Genomic DNA, 21,968 nt, shown 5'->3' with positions numbered 1-21,968 from the left:
CTCTTCTTTTGTGACTGAACATGGACAAATTGATGCAGAGGATGGAGTCAGAAGCACAGACCTTAAAGGCTGTTGGGTTTGGAGAGAGAGAGTGTTACAAATACCAGTATAAACATAGGCTGTCAATAGCCTCAGAGGGTTTAAACCCCTTTCTCAAGCTTCAATGTCAGCAGCAGCACTAACAGCCCCAACAAAGGCAGCAGTACCACCAAAGAAAATAACAACTGTAGTGTAGTGTTCATCATCAACCAGATTATTGCAGAAAATCAAAAATAACTTGCCCACTTCCCTTCTGCTCTACATAGTGGTTCCCACTTTTTGACTTCTGTGAACCCCCACTATATCATTACTGGAACCATGGGACCCCCACTGAATAATTATTCGAATCTGGGAACCCCTCATTGAGTCATTGCTGAAAGATGGGGACCTAATCTGTTAATAATTAAAATTCTAAGCAGTCGTGGACCCCCTGAGGAAGCTTTGCGGACCCTCAGGGGTCCCCAGACCACAAGTTGGGAACCACAGCTCTACATGGTTCCGGTGTTACAGAGGCTGACTATCGCACATCATCTTGAAGAGTGGCCACCAAGCATAATCAGAGACAGGAGATTGCCGAATATTATGCAGCATAGTAATGCTCTGAGTTTCAAGGCACCACCTTCTATGTCACTGAATAAACATGTATTTCTTCTTCTGACAGAGGAGACACAGGTTCGTCTGCACAGAAGTGCCATAGAGTCTCCTCGTATATCTCAAAAAGGAAAAGGCATCAGCTCAAGATATTTCCCTATTTAGAAAAAAGGCACCAGAAAGTTTGCAGAACAATTTTGGACTGGAAGAAAGCAGACAGGTGGATAAGAAAGGAAAAGATTTGGATGCTTGTACCTCATCAGATTATTCCCCAACTAAAATAAGAAAATTTGTTGAGTATCATCTCCCTTCATTTTTTTTTTTTTTTTCAACTATCTTTATTAGGTTTTACATGAAATCAAGTTCAAACAGTGAGTAATGCTGCACAAATGTGGCAGGCAAAGTGAGGACAGTATTATTGCTCCCCAAGATGAGGAGCTAACACCAAAGAACAAAAATGTAAAACATTAGCCAAATGCCATGCTTAATCCCATGAAACAGAGTAAATGCACTCGCAAGATACCTATGTGTGTTCCGCCCAACAGGGATGGAGGCCAAAACTTGGGGCTGAAGGGGAAGAGTTCCATCGACCTTCATGATGCCTACTTTCCCATTTCGAGTGTGCCAACAAACAAGATGCATCTTAGGTTTCTGATGGAGAATTTTCATTACCCAGAGTTCTTTCCTTCAGCTTGAAGTCTGTTCCCAGGACATTTTCAAAGTGCATGGCAGTAGCTTTTCTGTAGAAACAAGAAGTCTTTATATATGCATTTCCGGGTCGATTAGCTGATCAGAGCCAACAGCCCATAGCCTACATTGCAAGATTTTCAAATCGCAATCTCTTTTGGCCAGGTTGGTCCTTCAGCTGAGCTTGAAGAAAAGAAGCACTAACCCTGTTCAAGTACTGTATTACTTAGGAGCCACTCTAAACACTGTAAGGAAATGGGGTGTACGGTATGGTGTGGTTGTGCCACCTAACCATGTGATACACATACCAAACCGTTTAGGATCACTTGGCTGTGTTTGCTAAACCTCTAGCTCAAACCTGGGTAGCTGTGGTCTGAGCAGCACGACTTACACTGAGGAGCAAATGTATGGCACTTAAACAGCACCACAAAAACTCAAGAAGAAATACCTGAGATTCTAGAGAAATTTGACACCAATTTATAAAAATAGAGTGTATTTTTCATTTACTTTTGGACACCAAAACGAAAAACATCCCCTGGGAGGGTTCCGGGGATACAGAATTTACGAGATGTAGTAAATATTCACTTTTTCACTTCACCGCGAATAAGCACTGGCAAATTATAAAAAATGACACTTAGAAACATTTTCAAGAAAAAGTTGGGCAAGTGTCAATGTGGTTACTTAGAGTTACTTTAGGTGACCAACTGGTAGGAAGCCAGTCAGGGGCACCTGCAAGGCCCACAGAAACAATTACCTCGAAGGTAGAAGCAGTCTTTATCCAGTTCCAGGACTTTTATCCCTTTGTTGCAGGTTCCTATGGAAGTGTGCCTTATGTAAGTAATACAGGATGCTGAAGATGCTCTGGGATGCTGTGATGCGATGCGGTAGACTGGGGTCTCTCTGCAACTACACCTCGGTCCACAAACTTGGTGAGGGGATCCTGGCCACAGGATTCTACATCCTCCCTGTCCTGGCATAAACCCAGTCCCCACTCAGTTACCAGGCACCCGGTATTGAGGCGACAGCCAAATTTGTGCCTGGACGATAACTTGCCTTCTGTTTGACCAAACTGCTCTCCAGCAACTCTTCCGGGTGCAGCAGATGCCGGAGCAACTTTGCGCTTCGGGTCCTGGTCTTGAGTGCTGCATAGCGACTAGTGGCAGCAGCAGCTCTTGCTTCGGCTGGGCTCCAGTGATGGCTTCTCCACAGCAGGCACATTTCCTTCTCCTTTGCAAGCCGCCAGTGCATCCTCTCTTTGCAGGTTCCTTTGCCGGTTCCTCATTGCAGCAGGGGAGTCCTTTAGTCCATCTTCCAGTCCAGGCGAGTTCTAAGTGGCAGAAGTGCCCTTCTGTGCTCAGAAAATGCCCTCAGGGTAGCATGTGGTTGATAGCCAGTAGGCTACCACGTTCCCTCCCTCCTGATGACCACCACCTATTAAGTATAACCTCTGGCTATCCTAGGATGCACCATTCTGCCCACTTCCAACATGGCAGAACCCCTCTTTCGGTGTTGAGATCTCCCTAGCCCAACCTAAAGGTGTGGCTACCAAAGGGCCTACACACCCATGAGAAACCTGTTTGGCAGCTGGTTCCCTGGAGCAGCCCCTCTCTCATTTGCCCTTCAAAGGCACCTTCACCTTTGAAGCTTTCCTTTTGGACCCTCACCTGTCTCTCTTCCTGCAGGAGAGCGCGAACGCCTCTCTCCAGTGCAGGCTTCGGCTTTCTTCTTTTCTGAGAGTTGTTAGCACATTTCTTCAGGTGGGCAGAAAGATGTCTTGGGGACAGGCTTCTTGTGCAGCCATTATGGGCACAGGAGAGTAAAGGGAAGAAAGTGGCAACTTTGTAAAAGTTGCACACAGCAATATGTTATATTAATTTAGACTTGATAATCAAGTTGGGCTTAATGCAACAACTTGTTTGATACATTAAAGTGTCAACTTGGGTCGCACAGCTGAGGAGTCAACATTATAACCTTGTACTGGCCAATGGGGTGCCCCAGTCTTTCCACTGTAAAAACAACAGTTTCAGGGTTTTACTTTTTGTAACATATAAAATACTTGTTCTGCCTAGGAAATATGGTGCACCCTGCCTTGCAGCTCAGTAGACCTACCGTAGGTTGTTCTTGCACATACTGCATAGAGAGGTTTAGCTTTGCCATTTATATTTTCTTTATTGCCAATTGATTAAAGTCTTTGCGACATAAAACCGAGTATGTACACAGATTCAGTGGATGAAATCGACGAGCAATCAAGTTAAAAATGATGATCATATCAAAACATTAAGACAAACAGCAGTAATGACCGCAAAAAATCAGATAAAAAACAGTCACATTAAAATGTTTACGCTAAGCAGCGATGAATGCACTGGTATGCACAGCTGGAGGGAAAAGAAAGAGAAGTTTAGAATTTCAGAATCCCAGTGATCTCCGCTTTTAAGTACCATTGAGTATAAAGTGACTAGTAATTATTAACATATAAAGGCATCCTTTAAATGACAGCTGTAAACTATAATGTTTATCATGCAATTTGTGATGGAGACTAGAACAAGAAATCATTGCAGGCACATAGTCATACAGTGTCTGAAGTTGGAAAAAGTGCGAGGTTGTGCAAATCATCACTGCTTTCACACAAGGTTGGGTGATCTCCGAAATTCTGGGGTACTTGACTTAGTACTGTTCATTGCAGCTTTCTCGATTTTAAGACCAGGCTTTTTGATTAGGATTAAGCTTTTTTTTTTGCTGTAGAATTAGCCCCTCTGCCAGAAACCCGGTTGTCTTACAGGATAAGTTGGTGCTGTGGCCATTCAAGAGTGTCATTACTGCATGGAGGAAGGACCTGATTTAGCAGACCCTCATTGCCGGCCGTAGGAATTTCTGCCTAAGGGGTGAGAGGGCAGGACACAAAAGCATTAAGTGAAGTAGCAATTCGTGACTATGATCACATAAGTGGCAGCGGCTATCCGACCAGGCCTGCTTCCAGGTAGGTGCAAGTTCCTATGATGTAAATTTACCCAGTCGGAAGAGGAGTAGGGCATGTTGTATGTGCTCTGACACATGTGTTGTCAGATATGGCTGCAGGGCCCATGAAGTGTAAGATTGCAAGACTGCCCATGGGTGACATTTGTGGGCAAACGCTGTCTTGTCAAAGATCAGTGAGTGCTGTTTTGCGGCCTTGTCAGTGACCTTTTTAAAGGAGGCATGTTCTATTTTTGAGTTCCAGGCCTCTTTCAAGTTTAATGTTTGTATGGCTTGTTGTAAGACAGTTGGCCAAGAGTTTTTTATAATCAGTCTGCCTTCCCATTTCTGACCAGCACTTGGCAGCTAGTGAATCTTGTGGGACTGATCTGAGTCTCCAGCCAACTTTGATGAGAATTCTGCTCTTCACTGAACCTTGATGAAACAGACCAAAATAGTCTCTGACCTGGGATTGAGATCTATGTTACGGGAAAGAAGAAAAGACGCTTGAAGAGTGTAGCTTGGAGCAGGTTCAGTGTGTTTCAATAGTTCAAAGCCATACATGAGTGATGGAAGAAACTACTGTGATGACCTGTAGCAGATAGTGTTAAACTGTGTAGCTTTTCTGCAGCACCTTAAACGTGAATTAAAGTTTGTTAGCGGTGGCTCTTTTGGCGGTAAGGTGCTCCCTAAAGGTTAGCCAGGCATCCATAAGCACGACTAAGTATTTGTACGATTTAACTAGTATTAAGGGTTTGCCTGAGGCTTTCCACATGAAATAAGGGGCAGTTTTTCCGAGATGTAGCTGAGAAGCATATCACTTTTGTTTTGTTGTGACTTAGTTCAAACCCCAGCGCTTGAATGTATTTTGCCAGTTGGGTGGTGAGGCGCTGAAGGCTGATTGGAGTTTGGCCTAATAGCACAATGTAATCTGCGTAGTGAAGAAATCGCAAAGGTTTGTTAACTAATTTGGGAGGATTGCACTCCACATCGGTTAGTTGATTGTTATAGTGAGCCATATAGATGTTAAATAAACAAGGACCTAAAATGCCCTCCTGCTTTAGGCCTGTAAAAGTGGGGATTTTGTGAGTGGTTCTGCGGCTGTCTCAAACCTTGATTTTGACCTAAGTAAGTAAAGCTTTCTGACAGCTTCCACTAGTTTAGTGGCGCTTCCCAATTCGTCGATTTTGCCCAGAGGCAATCTCTTGGTACCCTGTATAATGCTGCTTTTAGATTCGCAAAACAAGTATAGTTACAGCTAGAAGGTTGGTGGTTGTGTTCATGTCTGCCCTGAAGCCTGTCTGTGTTTTTGGAATGATATTTGCAGCAGTCACCCAGATATATTAAAATATTGAAGGCCTAGATCTTTGTTTTGATGTCAATGAGGACGATCTGTCTATAATTTGCAGGGTTGGACTGTGAACCTGTTTTATAATTAGGGTGAAGTATACTGCTGCACCAATAAACTGGTATTGAGTTAGAGGAAAAAGCGTAATTGAACAATGGGGTTAGGTGAGAAGCCCAAAAGTGTTGTTCTTTTTTAAATAAAGCATTTGGGAGCCCATTGAGGCAGGGACCCACCTCAGGTCTGATAAGCATCAAGAAGCGCAGGACCTTAATTTGGTACAACCATGGGCGATTTAAATGGGTAGACGTTACGTCTTCCGTTGGGACGGCTTGAGCGTAGGGCCCAGACTGTTCAAGTATGGTTCTTGGTGGGTGGTCAAGGTTGTCCAAAGTAAAAAAACTGCTAAATATGAGACCTAGTTTGCTTCAGTCATGTCAGCGTTGTTGTGGGGGTGGCTCCAATTTGCAAGTTTTTTTATTTCAACCCAGAACAGTTTGCTGCTTTTCTGTTTACTTGTGTTGAGAAGCTGTAACCGTACTTTCTCCTGATGGGTGGTTTTGGCAGACAAAATGGTTTTTCTCTAGGCTTTGCCATTGCTTTACATGGCAGTGTTGGGCTAGCAGTTTAAAACTGCATTTCCAATCTGCAGTGGGGAATGGGGAGAAACTTTTACCTGTATCACACCCAGGGTCGCTCCACCAGTGCTGTCATCCCTGGGCTGACTCTCTATATTAAATGTCTTGTGTACCCTGGGTGCAATATACTACAGACTTTTATTTAAGTTAATGTATGCCAGTTTGGCATAGCTAAAGTAACATACATGTTTAGGGGTCGGAAACTGGCACCAGGTCTGGTCAGGAGGACTCTGTGCAGTCTCAGAGTAAAAAAAAAACAGCGGCATCAGTCCGAAAACGTGGTGGTGACCATACAAAAAGAGGCATTTCCTTAAAACTCTGAAACAGGTAAAATGTTTTTTCTGAGAGTGTTTTCCTTAAATCTCAATTGCCTGCTCCTTCAGAAGAGTGGACATCCTACAGGAAGATAGATTTTGTCGCTTCTGGGTCCATGGCATCATTCATCTTCATAGTCCAGAATGCCAGATTACATATGTGTTTCTAGAATCAGTGGGATCGAGCACAGGGAGATCGGGAAGATAACCTCCACCTGCTCTTAGCAGGAGTTAATTGTCTTCTATGATGGCAAAGTTGGGAAGTCTCTTTCAAAGAGTACCATTAACATACAATATGTCCACTCAAGCTATTATGATAGATGTGTCTTCCCTAGGGTGGTGAGCCCACCTGGACAGTCCTTAGTATTCAAGGACCTTGGTTGGACAAGCAATAATCATACCATATCCGATGAATACTTCTAACCGCCGATTGCTCACCTTATGAATATTCCCAGGAGCAAAACTTGATCCATAATATTCAGTGCAGTGCCCCTGCACACCAGTAGGTGGTGCTGTGCAACTCCAGGTCAACTCCATTATGTGGTGAAAGTGACAAATGAAGCTGCATATAAGCACCACCCGTACATGCTGACATTAGTTCCTTTCTTTCTTTGTGTTCAGACGTAGATCCGGAAATCCGCTGCTGCTTTTTCTTCACTTGTAAATAGAAATTTTCCTTGACATTTTTCTAGCGTGCCAGGGATGTCACCCCTAAGACTACAGGGTTTTTAGCCTTGTAGGGATTCTCAAAAACAGAGGTTAGATCCCTATAAGGTGTGCATCACATCAGACAAGTGGGTCCTGTAGATTTTTCAACCAGGCTATGCAATGCCATGCCATTCCTTTTTGGCCACCCCACATCTGCCTCCTGCAGTAAGAGCGCCTGTTGGAAGACCATATGTCCATCTTATGCTAGGAAGTGCAGATTCTTTGACCAGAGGAGCCATAGAGAGGGCACTGGGTGTTATTCCAGCTACTTTCTTGGCCAAAGGGTGGAGCCCACTCCTCTCTCCTGAAATTTTACCCTGTAAATGCTTTCCTACATAAGAAAAAAATCAAGATGCTCACCCTGGCCCAGGGCCCACCTGCCCTTGAATCCCAGAGACTGAATTGTAGTGTTGGACCTACAAGACGCTTATTTTCACATCCTTGTCTTGCAGGCCCATAGACGCTACCTGCGATTCAAGGTTAGCCACAAGCACCAGTGCCCCTCTGGTGTTCACAAAGGTAATGGCATTGGTTGCTGCCCATTTCTGGTGGTGTAGGAAGTTTTGTCTCTATATGATGCACTAAAAAGAAGTACACCATGCAAAAAGTCCAGTATATCCCCAGTTGGATTGCAGAGGCAAAAGTAGATAGGACTAATGCTCTATTTTGTGGTAGTGTGGGCGAGCAGTTAGGCTTCTCAGAGGGTAGTGTTAAGCATTTGTTGCACTCAGAGGCAATAAATGAGGCACACACTCAAGAATAAATCTAAGGCCAATTTAGAAAAATAACAATTCTTTTTATATATGTTTCAAACCCAAGAACTTCGTAATCAGGTAAGTAGACTTTTAGGCATAAATACTTTGCAGTTTCAGTAATCAACACTTTTCAGAGTTCCCTCAGTGTTATCATTTGGAGAAAAAACAATGTTCAGCAAACACAGGGCTAACCACAACATATGAGGTCGAGCTCTGGGAGCAAAGTACTGGGCACTGATCAGAACGCCACTAACCGGTCACACCGGGCAGCACTGGGGCAGCCGGGTGCAGGTATGCAGTTAGGCGTCGGGTGCCAATGGTTCTCTATGGATGCTGGACCGCAAATAGGCTGCAGGCTCTGGCTAGGAAGCCAGTCAGGGACAACACAGAGGTAGGTAGTAGACTTAGGGTTCTTGGGACGTAGGTGCACCTTTGGTCCTTTTCTCCAGGGGCGACAGATGCAGCAGTGTCCTTAGGCTTTTGGGTTTTCTTATCCAGGAGCACTCGCGGCCAGAGGGGTTCTGTATGTTGAGGCTTGAGGCATTGTCGGGAAATCTGGCAGGGGTGGACCCAACATGAACTTGAGCTCTTAGGAGACGGGGGGCATTGTTGGCACCATTGAACCACTTCATATGGGGTCAGGGGCGACGAGTGCAGTAGTTACTGAAGGTGTCGGGTTGTCTTTCACCACAAGGCTGCAGAAGAGGGAGCCTGCGTTCAAGTGGCTGTGGGCAACTTGGGCGAGTCCAAGAGGGGTGAAACCTGAGTGGACTCGGACTCTAGACAGCCAGGGGACTGGGCTGGCAGCATTTGTTGGCTTCATTTTGAGTCATGGTCGTTAGGTGCAGAGGTCACTTCGGGTGTCGGGTCTTTGCTGTTCCAGGGGCTGCAGAGTCCTTTCTTGAAACTTTGTTGCAGAGCAATTCCGCTGCTCACAGGATTCTGAGTCTTTGTAGAACGCAGGCAGTCCTCCTGGATTTCTTGGAGTCTCAGCTGCAAAACAAGTCATCTTTTTCCGCAGAGTCCATTGAGGTCAGTAGGCAAGCCAGAGGGCTTGTTCCAAGTCAGCTGCTTATTTCTTTTTTCCTCTTCTGCAAGTGCGACTATTCTTTGTCCTTTGCTTCATAGGTATTCAGGATCTGAGTCCTGAGGTTGTCGTGCCACCTAAATACTCAATTTAGGGGCATTAAAAGGAGTGCCAGGCAGTAGCCAATGGGCTTCCCACCGTTAGGGTGGTTACACCCTTTCTATGACCACTTCAGCTGTGAAGTGGACATAGCCCTAACCGTACTGGCGTAATTCCTTTCAAACAAGATGGAGGAATTTCAAAAAGTAGTGTCCACTTTGCTTGTTCACCTCTTGGGTAGGACTGGCATGAAGTGGGCACGCCTCCTAATCTGCCTAATTTTCCCACTTGTGCTGCCGCTGAAAGAGGGGTCAAGACAAGGGGGTCGGTAATCCCCACCATCTGGAGTTACCTGGGTCGCATTACATAGTTCAAGTTTCAAGTTTATTTTTATTTGATGCGTAGTTAATAAAAACCAATACACATTCATTAATGATATACACAGACAACCTCAAACCATGACATCCCTAATATCTGTGTTACATAAAATAATGTTGTTTGAATGTTTTTGCTAATGATAACCTCCTGTTTGGAGGTGGATAAATTTTTACCATACCCTTGTAGGTCTAACTCTTAAAAAAAAAAAAAATACAGTGAGAACTAAGTTCTAATAAATTAGCTAAGAATACAGCTAAAAATATTCCGTAAATACTATGCGGAAGACTATAATCCAGCCAGTACTATAATAAAAATCGTTTTGATATTAAACATAAAAACTTTGTAAATCTAGTGTTCAGTGCAAAGTCGGCGGGCTTGAAGCAGGTCATCACTGCTTTTCTGCGGGACTGTATTCTCCTTTAAATAAATGCTGCCTTTAACAGGGGCTTACGCTCGTTTCGTAGGTTGTTGCAAATACAAATCAGGTGGGTTAGATCTTCTGGTCCATGGCCGCATAGCCTGCACCGAGGAATTGTTGCAAGGCGTTCCCATGGTGATAGATGGGCACCACCAAGAATAATGCTGAACCGATATTTGATGAAAAGATCCTTGTCCGCTTTTGACCACCCAGCCTCCAAATATGGCTGATATTTCAAGAGTTTATATTCATTTAGTACCATTGAGGAGTGTGATCTGGTTGCTAATAGGCTCTTATCCATAATTACCGTTCCTTTCTTCACTATACGGTTTAGGATTTTTTTAAAGGCATAATAGGAGAGGTTTGAATCCCATAATTCCCATACTTCCAGGTCATCTAATGCCTGATCTAAGTACTGTCTAGATTTGGTTATAGGGTTTAAATTGATCTCCTTCCAGAGTCCCTGGCAAAGCTGATTTTCTTTTGTTAGTTGTAAATGTTTCCAGGTTTTGATGTAGCCGGCTTTCCTAGCTATACACTGGTTTAGTTAACCAAACTCCAGCCTAATTTGTGCTTGGGAGGTATGCCCTGGTAGCTGGAATAGGGACCTAAAAACGTTTCCAATGATTCTATTTAAGATGATGGCATCTTGTCCGCGCATGGCTTCAATTCATATACTAAAGTCGAATTTAGCTTTGCTGGCACGACTTGAGGCAAAGGACGGTAGCTAGGGTCGTTAAGCAGTTTTTTTAAAGTGCAAAAGGCAAGCAGTAAAACATTTCCCCTTTCTGTATAGGTCCTGTTTCTGTGGGAGAAAGGAACCCCGTTCATCAAATAGTGCGCCCAAGTATCTATACTGATTTACTTGTTCCAAGGTTCCCCGTCGTGTATACCATTTTTTGGCTTTAGATTTTTTTTTTACTGATTTCCATTACTTTGGTTTTTTTTCTGATTACTTTCCATTCCGTTCTGCTCGCCATATTCAAATAGCTCGATGATGAGCCACCGTAGGCCTACTTTGGTTTGACTCAGGAGTACTACATTGTCAGCATACTGCAAGTTTGAAATAAGCATATCGCCAAGCTTTGGGGTTTGCGCGTTCACCTTATTTAACTTTACGGTCAGTTCTGATAGACAGAGATTAAAAAGATATGGTGCCAACACACAACCCTGTTTCAGACCTTGTTTTGTCTCATTCTCTCTTGAGAGGAAGGATCCTACTCCTATCTTAACTCTTACCCATGTTTCTGTGTATAACTGTTGAATAGCTTTTAGCAGAGTCTCAGGTATTCCCCAGGAGGCTGGTTTCTCCCATAATAGAGATCGTTGTACCAAGTCAAAGGCTGATTTGAAGTCAACAAAGCACAGATACAAAGGTTGATTTTTTTTTTTTGCATTTGTCAATAACCATGGAAAGAGTTAGAATGTTTGTAGCAGTACAGGGGCCCTTTACAAAACCTGTTTGATTATGGGGAATAATGCTACTTTCGGTTGCCCACCTGCGAAGATGCTCCAATAATATCCCTGCATAACATTTGGCCTCGGCGTCCGTTAAGGTAATCAATCGAAAATACTCAGGGTGAGATTTACTGCCTTCTTTAAAAATTGGATGGATTACGGCCCCCCTCTAAGATTTTGGAATGCTTCCTAGCGCTGTACAGTGATTGTAAGTCGAAGCCAGTTTTTCACCCCAAAAAGCTGGATTCATTTTAAACAGTGCATTAGGGATCCCATTTGGACTTTTATTTTGGATTTTTGTTGTATAGTCTTAGGAGTCTATTCCGTTCTCTTCTTAATTTAATCATGCGTACTGAAAGATATATATTTTTATTTGTTTTCGCACATCCCTGGTTTTGATAACTCTTTTGTGATCTATTTGTGAGAAGCCCAGCTGCAAATCTTTCCAGGAAAGTCAACCAGATGGTTATTAAGGAGGCCACATTATAATCAATTGTCGCTTGAGTTCCAGTGACATAGCTGGTAGTTGCCGGCGGAGTATCTTGTGGATATCTCCCATATAAGAGCCTCCAGATCTTTTACTAAGGAGAGTGCTGTTATGCCAGTTTTACTTCGTTCTATTACCCCCAGAGACTGCTGTGGAACTGCCCATAGTTGGTCTTGCAGGATGGTTTGAGGGTCCCTTTCAAAGGGATTTAGTAGTTTCAGGTTGAAGTCCCCTGCTAATAAGAACTCCAGGGATCCTAAATCCTGATGGGCAGTTAATATTGTATCTATCAGTCTGTAGGATATGTATTTCTTGGATCGTGCATCCGGATGGATATAAACATTTATCAGCAAGAGTGGACTGGAATGTTCTTTATTTCATCCATCTAGCTTCACTAGCAGAAACGTTGTTTTCCCCATACAGTCGTGTGCATGCTATGTTTAATCCTGCTGAAATAAAGATTGCTAATCCCCCCTTTGGATAGCCAAATTTTTTCTCTCCTAATTGCTGGGTAGAAAAATCCCATAAATCCATTGATTGAGAAAGGGTTAGTGGCCCAGATCTCCTGAAGAAAAATAATTTTATATTTTTTTAATAAGCTTAACAGGTCTTTTTGTTAGGTGTTTGATCTAACCCCATTTATATTCCAAGAACAAACTTGGAGAGGGTTTTCGTACGGATTTACCGACCTGATGTGTGCCTGACTGTTCGGGAGTCACTGATATTTTTCTAGGCGGATTGTATCCGATATCCAACCTAAATCTAGCTGCGATGAGGGGTGCGTGTTGGATACCATGCACCCTAAAGTGGAGAAGTGTGGCACAATGGTTAGAGTGGCAGACCCTGAAGCAAAGATCTGGTCCAGGACCAGGGTTCAAATCCCGCCTCGACAGGTCTTAGGCTCAATTCCCTTGGACCAGAGAATTCTCGCCTCGGTGCCTAATCTAATGAATGGGTCCCGCTCTGAAACTCTGGGCAATAGCTTGCTTAATCTCCACAACGACCCCAACAGCACTTGGATGACTGGCTTCACCCTGCAGGTGCCCAGGAGCGGGCACCTCTCAGGGTAAAGCCAGGAGGGGTTCCATAGCGGTATGCGTACAGCGCCATGAGACCCTAACGGGTGAGTAATGCGCTATGCAAGTGCGAAGCTTAAATGGTAGTCTTCATTTCTTCTGATTGCAGATCTAAGAAATAAAAAAGGTTTGTCCAAATCTTTTGATTTGGTTAGATTAGGCATAATGATTTGATCCTCTAGAGGGTCAGGATAACCAGTTTGTTTGGGCATGCTGAATTTAATTCCCCATTTTAGGAAGGAGTTTTTTTCTTTAACAACTCTTTTTACCAAGTGCGATGTCCTCCAGGTTACCAGGGTTGGTTCATCGAGTCCTCCTTCATTATTTTTAACCACTGGTAAAAACTCTATGGAGACAATGTCGGTGGACTTTATATCATTTAAAGCAGGAATGGCTTGTACTAGTTTTACTATATTTCCTCAATTTAAGATATCGTATCGACCCCTAGATTGAAATTGAGGTTCCATTCTTAGTTGTTGGCTATCAGTAAATGGAATGAAATTGGGGCTTCCTATACCAATTTTTTCCATTGCCCATGTTTTTGTTGTACCCGGCCTCCTCCCGATACACAGGGGGGATTCTTCGGCTATACTTACATCCTCTCTTTTCGTATTTACATTTCCTTCCAGGTTTGTTATCAATGAATTTAGCGCTTCTGGAAGTGTGGCCAGCTTGTTGATTATGGGCTCGCAAGTGCAATCTGTTATTGTCATTTCGGCAAGGTTCTGCGCTCGCTTAATCAGGTTGTTTAAGTTTGCTAATTTCTGATCAATTCCTGCTACTGATTTGGCCATAGCATTCAATAAGTCCACCTGGACATCCATTTTAGAGGGCTGATAAGACAGGGCATCCAGCGTTAGCTGCGAGGTTTTAAAAAAGATGGCCCATACAGCATTTTGATCCAGTTGGTTGTGAGTATTTCGTGAGTGCATTATGTTCTCATTTTTGTCCTCCTTAACTTCAGATTCATTTATTTTTTCTTTTGATACGGTGGAGACATTAGGGGAACTGTATCCGAAGGCAGAAGTATCCATTTGAGTTCCTGGGATTGCAATTTTGTCTTCTTGCCGAAAGACCCCCATATCTTGTAAAAAAAAAAAATTATTGGAGGTGTGCGTAGTGGAACTTAGATCCACTTTTAGGCAGGAAGGATTTAATTTGGTGAATCTGGAGTATTGATCTTCTCCTAGCTATAAATAGTTTCTAAGGGGTGATTAATTTTCCTCGCTTTGCCAAGCTCTAGTTGCCTCCCTGCAATTTGACTTTGAGAACGTCATTTGCTCCATTAATGATTACATTTACCTCAAATGGAGGTTGAGTCACTAATTGAGGAAAGTCAATTTGACTTTCCAAGGATGGAAATTTAGAAGTGACAGGGGACAGCGATGACGACCGGAGGGTCAATAGTTCTAAGTCACTGATTGAGCCCCAGGCATTTTCTTTGGGATTGTCGTCTGTTAATTTATTATTGCAGAGGGTATTTTTTTTCCGTCAGCCCCTCCTCCTTGTACCCACTTTTATCACCTTGCTCATATAGAAGGCTGCTTTCACTTTTTATAGGGGAAATTGGGTGAGGTAAACTCTCGGAGCCGTTAGGTAAGGAAAGTATCACATCCACTGGGTCCTTCAAGAAGTCTGTTTTTGTTGGGGAGGTTCACCAATTTTTGTATCCTATGAAAAAAGGGGTTTATAGGGGAAATCAAGGTTTAATGTTTTGACTTCACATTTCTTTCCCATTTTGGTTTTAAAGGTGGCGATGAGGGTTTATTAAGCTTCTTACTTCTTTTTGTTTGCGGCTGAAGTGTCCTTTCTTTCCCTGATCTTATCTTCACCATCTATGAAGTTTTTCCTTTAGTTATTTCTCCTTGCTTTTCGTCTGCTAAAATGCGCCTCCACACCTCGGGTTGAGGGACACGAGCACGCGTGGTCCTCCTCTGGTACTTCCCGAAAAAGCTGCTGGCGACTATTCGTCAACTGTTTGGGTCCCCAAAGGTCTGGACCTACTGTGATGACCCAGGGAGTCCCATTGAAGCTAACTGGGTATTCCTCCAGTACTTTCAGAAAACCCTAGGATTTATGAGTGTGCCACCACACCTTGGCTGGTTTTAATGTTTGATTTTTGATGGTTTGTCGCTTTTAACTTAAATCATATCAGGTGAGTGGGCCAAATTTACCTCCACAAGCCGCACCCAGACCTGGCTAGGCTGCTTCTGTGGAGGCCTGGACTCGTCAGACCTTACCTACGCTGCCCTGCTGTGACCGCAGTTTGGCAGTGGGCAGTGGGCAGTATACCTGTAGGTAAATAGTGTGACAGTGACAATTTGGCGATGCAGCAAGGTTTGGCAGAGAACAGAAACAGAGGGCGCGAGCAAAGCCAATTTTCCTCAGGAGAGGACTGCGGCTGGATCTAGGGCTTAAAGTCAGTAACGGTTTCTAGGTGCAGCACAGGTGTTTAGCACAGATGTTTTGCCGATTGCTGAGATTCAGATATAGCCTCGATAAGGTAGCCACAGCATATGCGTATGCCCACTAGCAGAAAAAATAAAAGGTTTAAGGCACATTCAGATCATGCAGCTACTTGCGGTACACAGATCCCTGGTCTGCAAGGCTGACTGTTCCTGCTCTTCTGCAGGCGTGACCGGGTCCGTGACTTGAGGCCTGAGACCGCCTTCCAGCTTCCACGCGCTGCCTCCACACGGCTTCCTCACTGTCAATGGTCCGCTGTTGTTTGTTTTGCCGGTTTACCAATTTCCCAAGGTGCCAGTTCCCACTGGGCCACGGTTCCCGGAGCTCGGGATTTCCACTGCCTTTCAGCTGCCTCCAACAGCTGTTACTCTGGCTGAGCTTTAGAAGCTGTTTGGAGTTGCAAGCTGAGACTACTCACCTCATCCTCCTCTCCACAAGTGCCAAAACGCTAAGTGTGCCAAGCCCGTCTGCCTCCTCCGGCTGCTCTTTCCCCACTTCCGTCTGCCTCCGTCCTCTGTGCCGGTGCCCTGCCCGAAGCTCTGGGGTCTCGCCGCTTCACCTCCTCTCTGCCCCGCTCCTTAACACCACTGCCTGTGCAATAGGTAAGTCACCCCTTTAGCAGGCCTTACAGCCCTAAGGCATGGTGCACTATACCACAGGTGAGGACATACCTTCATGAGACCCAAGGGACCCAGACTGTCCAGTGGCCCAACTCTCCGAATTTGGAGGAGGTAAGTCCTTGCCTCCCCAGACAGTAATCCTGTGCACTGTGTGATCTGCAGCGACAAGGGCTTCTGAGCACATTTCCAAGAAATGCTGCATGCACAGCCGAGCTTAGGTCCCCAGCACTGTGTTCTGCGATGCTCAGCTCCCTGAGTTGACCCCTGGTGTCGTGGGACCTCTCTTTGCAGTGTTGAGACGACCGCTGTGTTCAGTCTTCTTGAACCCATGTTCAAGGACTTCTGCGGGTGCTTCCCTCCTGTCCGTGGGCTCTCTACGTTGCTGAGGGCCCCCTCTGTCCCCTCACCTGAGTGACGACATCCTGGTCCTTCCTGGGTTCCGGCAGCACCCCTTTTTTCCAACCGTGACTCTTGCAGGTAGCAAGGCTTGTTTGCAGTATTTTGCCAAGGAAACTACTCTGCATCCTCCAGCACGCCGTGGGACATCTTCTGCACAAAGCAGAACTTCATACCTCCTTTCGTTGTTGCAAAACCTGCAGCTTCTTCCAACCGGAGGCAGCCATTTTGCACCTTCATCTGGGGTTTAGTGGGCTCCTGCCCCCCCCTGGGCACTTTAGCGACCCTTTGTCTTGGTCCCCTTCCTTTGCAGGTCTTCAGGTCCAGGAATCCGTCTTCAGTGCTTTGCAGTCTGTTGTAGTCCTTGCAAAATCCTTTATCACGACTTTAGTGTGTTTTGGGGGAAATGGTAGTACTTTACTCCTACTTTCCAGGGTCTTGGGGTGGGGTCTCCTTTACACCCTTAGTGTTTTCTCACACTCCCAGCGACCCTCTACACACTACACTTGCCTAGGGGTGCATTCGTGGTTCGCATTCCACTTTCTTAGTATATGGTTTGTGTTACCCCTAGGCCTATTGCATCCTATTGTGTTTTACAATGTTTGCACTACTTTCTGACTGTTTTACTTACCTGATTTGGTTAGTCGTGTATAATTTGTGTATGTTACTTACCTCCTAAAGGAGTATATCCTCTGAAATATTTTTGGCACATTGTCACTAAAATAAAGTACCTTTATTTTTAGTAACTATGAATATTGTCTTTCTTATGATATAGTACCTATATGATACAAGTGCTATTACATGAGCTTTGCATGTCTCCTAGGTCAGCCTTGGCTGCCCTGCTATAGCTATGTCTATCAGCCTAAGCTGCTAGAACACTACTACACTCTACTAATAGGGGATAACTTGACCTGACATAAGGTGTAATTACCATTGGTACCCACTACAAGCCAGGCCAGCCTCCTACAGCCACCGTATCTCACTATGTTCCAAGACAAGGTGGTTCTCAGTGCACGTGTCTCTTTCCTTCCCAAGGTGGTGACAGTATTTCATATAGTTCAGAATATCACCCTGCCGACCTTCTTCGCTCCACCGCATCCCTTTAAAGAAGAGGAGCCACTCCACTGACTAGACCCAAAAAGAGCATTATCGTTCTACCTTGACCGCACCAAAGAGTTCCGGGTGGATGACCAACTATTTGGGTTGTTACGTGGAAGCAAAGAAGGCTCGAGAAGTGCAGAAACTAACCATTTTGTGCTGGGTCATTCTCTGCATTAAGATCTGTTATGCACTGTCCAAGAAGCAGCCTCCTGAGGGCTTGTGGGCTTGAGGGCTCATTCTGTCGGGGGAAAAGCTGCTACCACTGCGCTTGCATGGGGTGTTCCAGTCCTGGATATCTCTCAGGCAGCAACGTCTGCACCTTGCACACATTTGCAAACCACCACTGCCTGGACAATCAGGTCCAGAGAGACGGACACTTTGCCCATTCGGCCCTACAGGACTTTCTAGTGTAAGAAGATCTATCTGCAGCCCACCGCCAGGAGGTTATGGCTTGGGTATCTATTCTAAGGTAAGGAATCTGCAGCTAGAAGTCTATCAGATCAACAAGGTACTTACCTTCGGTAACGCATTATCTGGTAGAGACTCTATCTAGCTGCAGATTCCTTACACCTGCCCATGCTTCCCCGCTCTGCGGATGTTTCTAATAGGGTGAGGGATTGTCCCTTTCAGGGCCCTAGTTTTTTGCACACACAAACTGTTAGTTCTATCCATGGCTCTGCGCTTCTGACATGGAATTTTGTGGGAAAAAGAACTGACGTACGCGTGCCAGGGTGGTGCCCTTATAGGCGACGGTGATGCCACAGATGGCTCCAACTACCCCGATAACGCACCCCAGATCTGAACGACGCCACCTGACTGCGCGTGCAGGGTACTGATCAGCAAAAATTCTGGATTGCAAGCTGACGCCAGTAAATTCTAGAGTAAGGAATCTGCAGCTACATAGGGTCTTTACCACATAATGTGTTACTGAAGTTAAGTAACTTGTTCATTATTAGATTTCATGTGTTAGTTATCAGATGTCTCCTATTATTGTCAAATAATTGTTTGGAAATCATTATACCTTCCCTTGGAATTTTGGTCTTTATAACTATTTTTTTTTTTGTTTTTTGTTATTCAGCAGGTGTTTAGTACCAGTCACTCTTGTACTTTCCAATTGTTCACAGGCTGAGGTTGATGTAATAATTGATTTAAGGCATAAAGCAACAAGGTAAGACTGTTTAACTACAGTAATAATGTGTAATGAGATGAATGCTTATTTTTAGTACTGTACACTGTTATAGAAATCAGCATATTCTGATGTGTCAACAAAAAAGTGCAGAAGACAAACATTATATGTTTGATGACGTGTGGCTGTAGATAGACATGCTTTGCATAAGTCCACCATCTAGTGTTGGGCTCGGAGTGCTGCAAATTGTTATTGTTTGAAGAAAACCTTTGAGTCACGTTATTGAGTGGTGAGCCCTCTTGGTGATACTGCGCATGGGCATCAAATCCTTTGTTAGATTGTTTTCTCTCCGCCTTTGGGTTCGAACGTGTCTTCCTCTCGCTCCGGTATTCCTCGGCTCGGTCTATTCCAAACTTTTTATTTTTGTCTTTCTTTCAATGATGGTATTGTATTTCAGTTGCGTTCTTACAATCTAATGTACTCGATCCAGATTTCTACGTCCGGGTTGGCTGACCGCCCTTCAGGTCGCCAGTACCTGCCTCATGCCTACTGCTTCGCATGGTGTCGAGATATACAGGGTTGATGGATCGGACTCCCATCTAGGTTTTGCCTTCCATGCCATTCACACACACCGACCAACATCTGGTTGGTAACTTGTTCTTGTCCCCGGACCATAGAGAAGTAAACTGCAACGCCTGTCTGGTTTTTTGATCCAAAAAGACTCTCTGGGACCAAAGAGCGTGTCGATTGGAGATAGCATCAAATTCGCCGGATGACACTCCTGATATTTTCAGGGAAGAGCATGCACAGGAGGAGATCATACAGGAAGAGGCCTTCTCCATAGAAGATTTGGAGTTAGAGGTTCAATCTGGCCTCTCACCTCGGCGCTACGCGTGAGTACAGCAGCCCGACCTCTCATATGAAGACCACAAACAGTTTGTCGGGCCACCACTGCCTTCGGAACCGAAAATAGCTAATATGTTACTCCATGAGGGAAGGAAGCTGGCCTGGTGTGTGGTGGGTACCTAAGGTACTTACACCTTATACCAGGTCCATGATTCCCCTCTAAGTGAAGTGTAGGCAGTATCTAGGAGCCAGGCTCTCTAAAGGTAGCTCTGGATGAGCAGCCAAGCTTATCTAGGTGACATGCAAAGCTCATTCAATACCACTGTAGTCACACAGCACTTACACACATGAAATAAACCACACAGTGTTACAAAAATAAGGGTACTTTATTTTAGTGACACAATACCAAAATTACTAAAAAGGCAGTACTATCTTAGGAGGTAAGTAAACATACTAAATGTGTACACTAGTAATCAGAAATAGGCATAGAAAAGATTAGAAAACAGTGCAAATGTAGATAATCAACAGACACTAGGGGGAGCCCAAACCATATACTAAAAAATTGAATGTGAACTCAGGACCCCCACCTAGGTAAGTGGAATGTGAAGAGGGGAGCTGGGAGTACTAGAAAACCACAGAGGTAAGTAACCCAACACCTCCCAGCGACCAGGAAAGCAGGGGTATATCACTGGAATTTCCCCCAAACTACCCAAAAGGAAGAAAAAGAAGACACCCAGACAAGTCTGCAAGAAACCAGTATTGGATTCCTGGAGAAGAAGACCTGTGGAGAGAGGGGAACAAGTCCAAGTGTCACAGTGGAGTCCAGGAGGAGTAGAAGCTACTACCCACCCAACTGTACTTGCAGGAGTTGGTTGAAGGTGAGGAAGAACAGGTCAGCACTGCAGCCCTGGAGCTGGAGAAGAGTTCCTGATGGATGCAGAAGATGTCCCACGCTGGAGTGAAGATTGCAGACTGGTGTTGGTGCAGGAACTCCACCAACAAGCCTTGGCAAAGTTGTGGTTAGTGGAAAAGTGGTGCTGCTGGGTTAATTCTTTGGATTACAACTCTTCCAACACTGCATTTAAAACGTGGTCATGTTCCTCATGCTTTTCCCAAAGATGAGAATATAATCTTTGAAAGCCACTGCACTGGCAGTGACGCCAATAGTATGCTTCATCGGATGCTGGAACACCGAAGCAGCACTTGTCAACCCGATTGACATTCCCTAAAAATTGAAAAATGTCTTCCAGAGCTACGAAGGCTGTCAGGTGTCAGTATTCTTCATGTAATTCGACCTTATGGTATGCACTTTCTACATAAGCTATGGAAAATAGTCGCTCTGGCAGTTGTTGACACCATCTCCTGAAGATTCGGCAAAAGGTGCTTATCAATCCAAATTGAATTGCGCAAGTCAACACAGCCGCAACACACACATACAATTCTCCTGAACTCTTCAAAAAGATAACGAGATACCTAAGAAGAAGATTCAGTTGCTTCTATAATGTTCTGTTTTGCACTACTCAGTTAACTTATCCTTTATTTTTTTCCTAAAAGCTAATGGTACATTCCTTACTTTGTCCCTGACTGGAAAAGCACTGTCTTCCAAGATAATTCTGTGTTTGATCACTTCATAACTCCACAACTCTTCTTGAAATAGTTTAGGAAATGTTGTCTTACGGTCAGATGCAAAGTCACTTCCATGTTGCTCCAGTGTTGTAGCAGGCACAGGAGGCAAGGCATTAGGGTCTAACCGGATGCCCATCTGTAGGAAGCTGGCTCTGTATATACTATATAAAAATGAGATATAGTGTGCACAGAGTCCAGTGGTTCCCCAAGAGGTTTGACAGAGGCAATAATAGATAATAATACTAATGCTCTATTTGTGGTAGTGTGGTCGAGCGGTTAGGCTTATCAGAGGGTAGTGTTGAGCATTTGTTGTACACACACAAGCAATAAGTGAAAACAGACACTCAATGACTTAACTCCAGGCCAATAGGTTTTTATATAGAAAAATATTCTTTTGTTAATTTAATATTAGAACCACAAGGTTCAGATTGCAGGTAAGTACATTAAATGAAAGGTACTTTGCATAGGTATAGTTAGAACTTTGAATCAAAACAGTAATTTACACAGTTTTTCATAAAATGGCAATAAGCTGTTTTAAAAGTGGACACTTCAATTTTCAGCAGTTCCTGGGGGAGGTAAGTACAGTTTAGTTATCACAATAAGTAAAGCACTTACAAGTTCAGTCTCCAGGACATAGGTAGCCCACCGTTGGGGGTTCAAGTCAACCCCAAACACCCAGCACCAACAACACGGGCCGGTCAGGTGCAGAAGTCAAACAGGAGCCAAAATAACATGGGTGCCTATGGAGACAGGGGGGTGCTCTGGTCCCGGTCTGCTTGCAGGTAAGTACCCGCGTTGTCGGAGGGCAGACCAGG

The 21,968-nt window shown here is 44.4% G+C and overlaps 1 protein-coding gene across 3 annotated transcripts in view; it reads left to right on the top strand.

Moving 5' to 3' along the window:
• TRAPPC8 (trafficking protein particle complex subunit 8) overlaps positions 1–21,968 on the top strand; it is a 1,010,076-nt gene that overhangs the window by 966,803 nt on the left and 21,305 nt on the right. For 2 of the 3 annotated variants that reach the window (XM_069220084.1, XM_069220082.1), the window contains one exon: positions 18,634–18,723. In XM_069220084.1, the coding sequence (XP_069076185.1) occupies positions 18,634–18,723 (90 nt within the window). The remainder of the gene's footprint in view (positions 1–18,633; positions 18,724–21,968) is intronic. The other variant, XM_069220083.1, reaches the window with a different exon arrangement.

The sequence above is a fragment of the Pleurodeles waltl genome, chromosome 2_2, assembly GCF_031143425.1.
Source record: "Pleurodeles waltl isolate 20211129_DDA chromosome 2_2, aPleWal1.hap1.20221129, whole genome shotgun sequence".
NCBI classification, from domain to species: domain Eukaryota; kingdom Metazoa; phylum Chordata; class Amphibia; order Caudata; family Salamandridae; genus Pleurodeles; species Pleurodeles waltl.
This window is presented reverse-complemented; position numbering and strand designations above follow the sequence as displayed.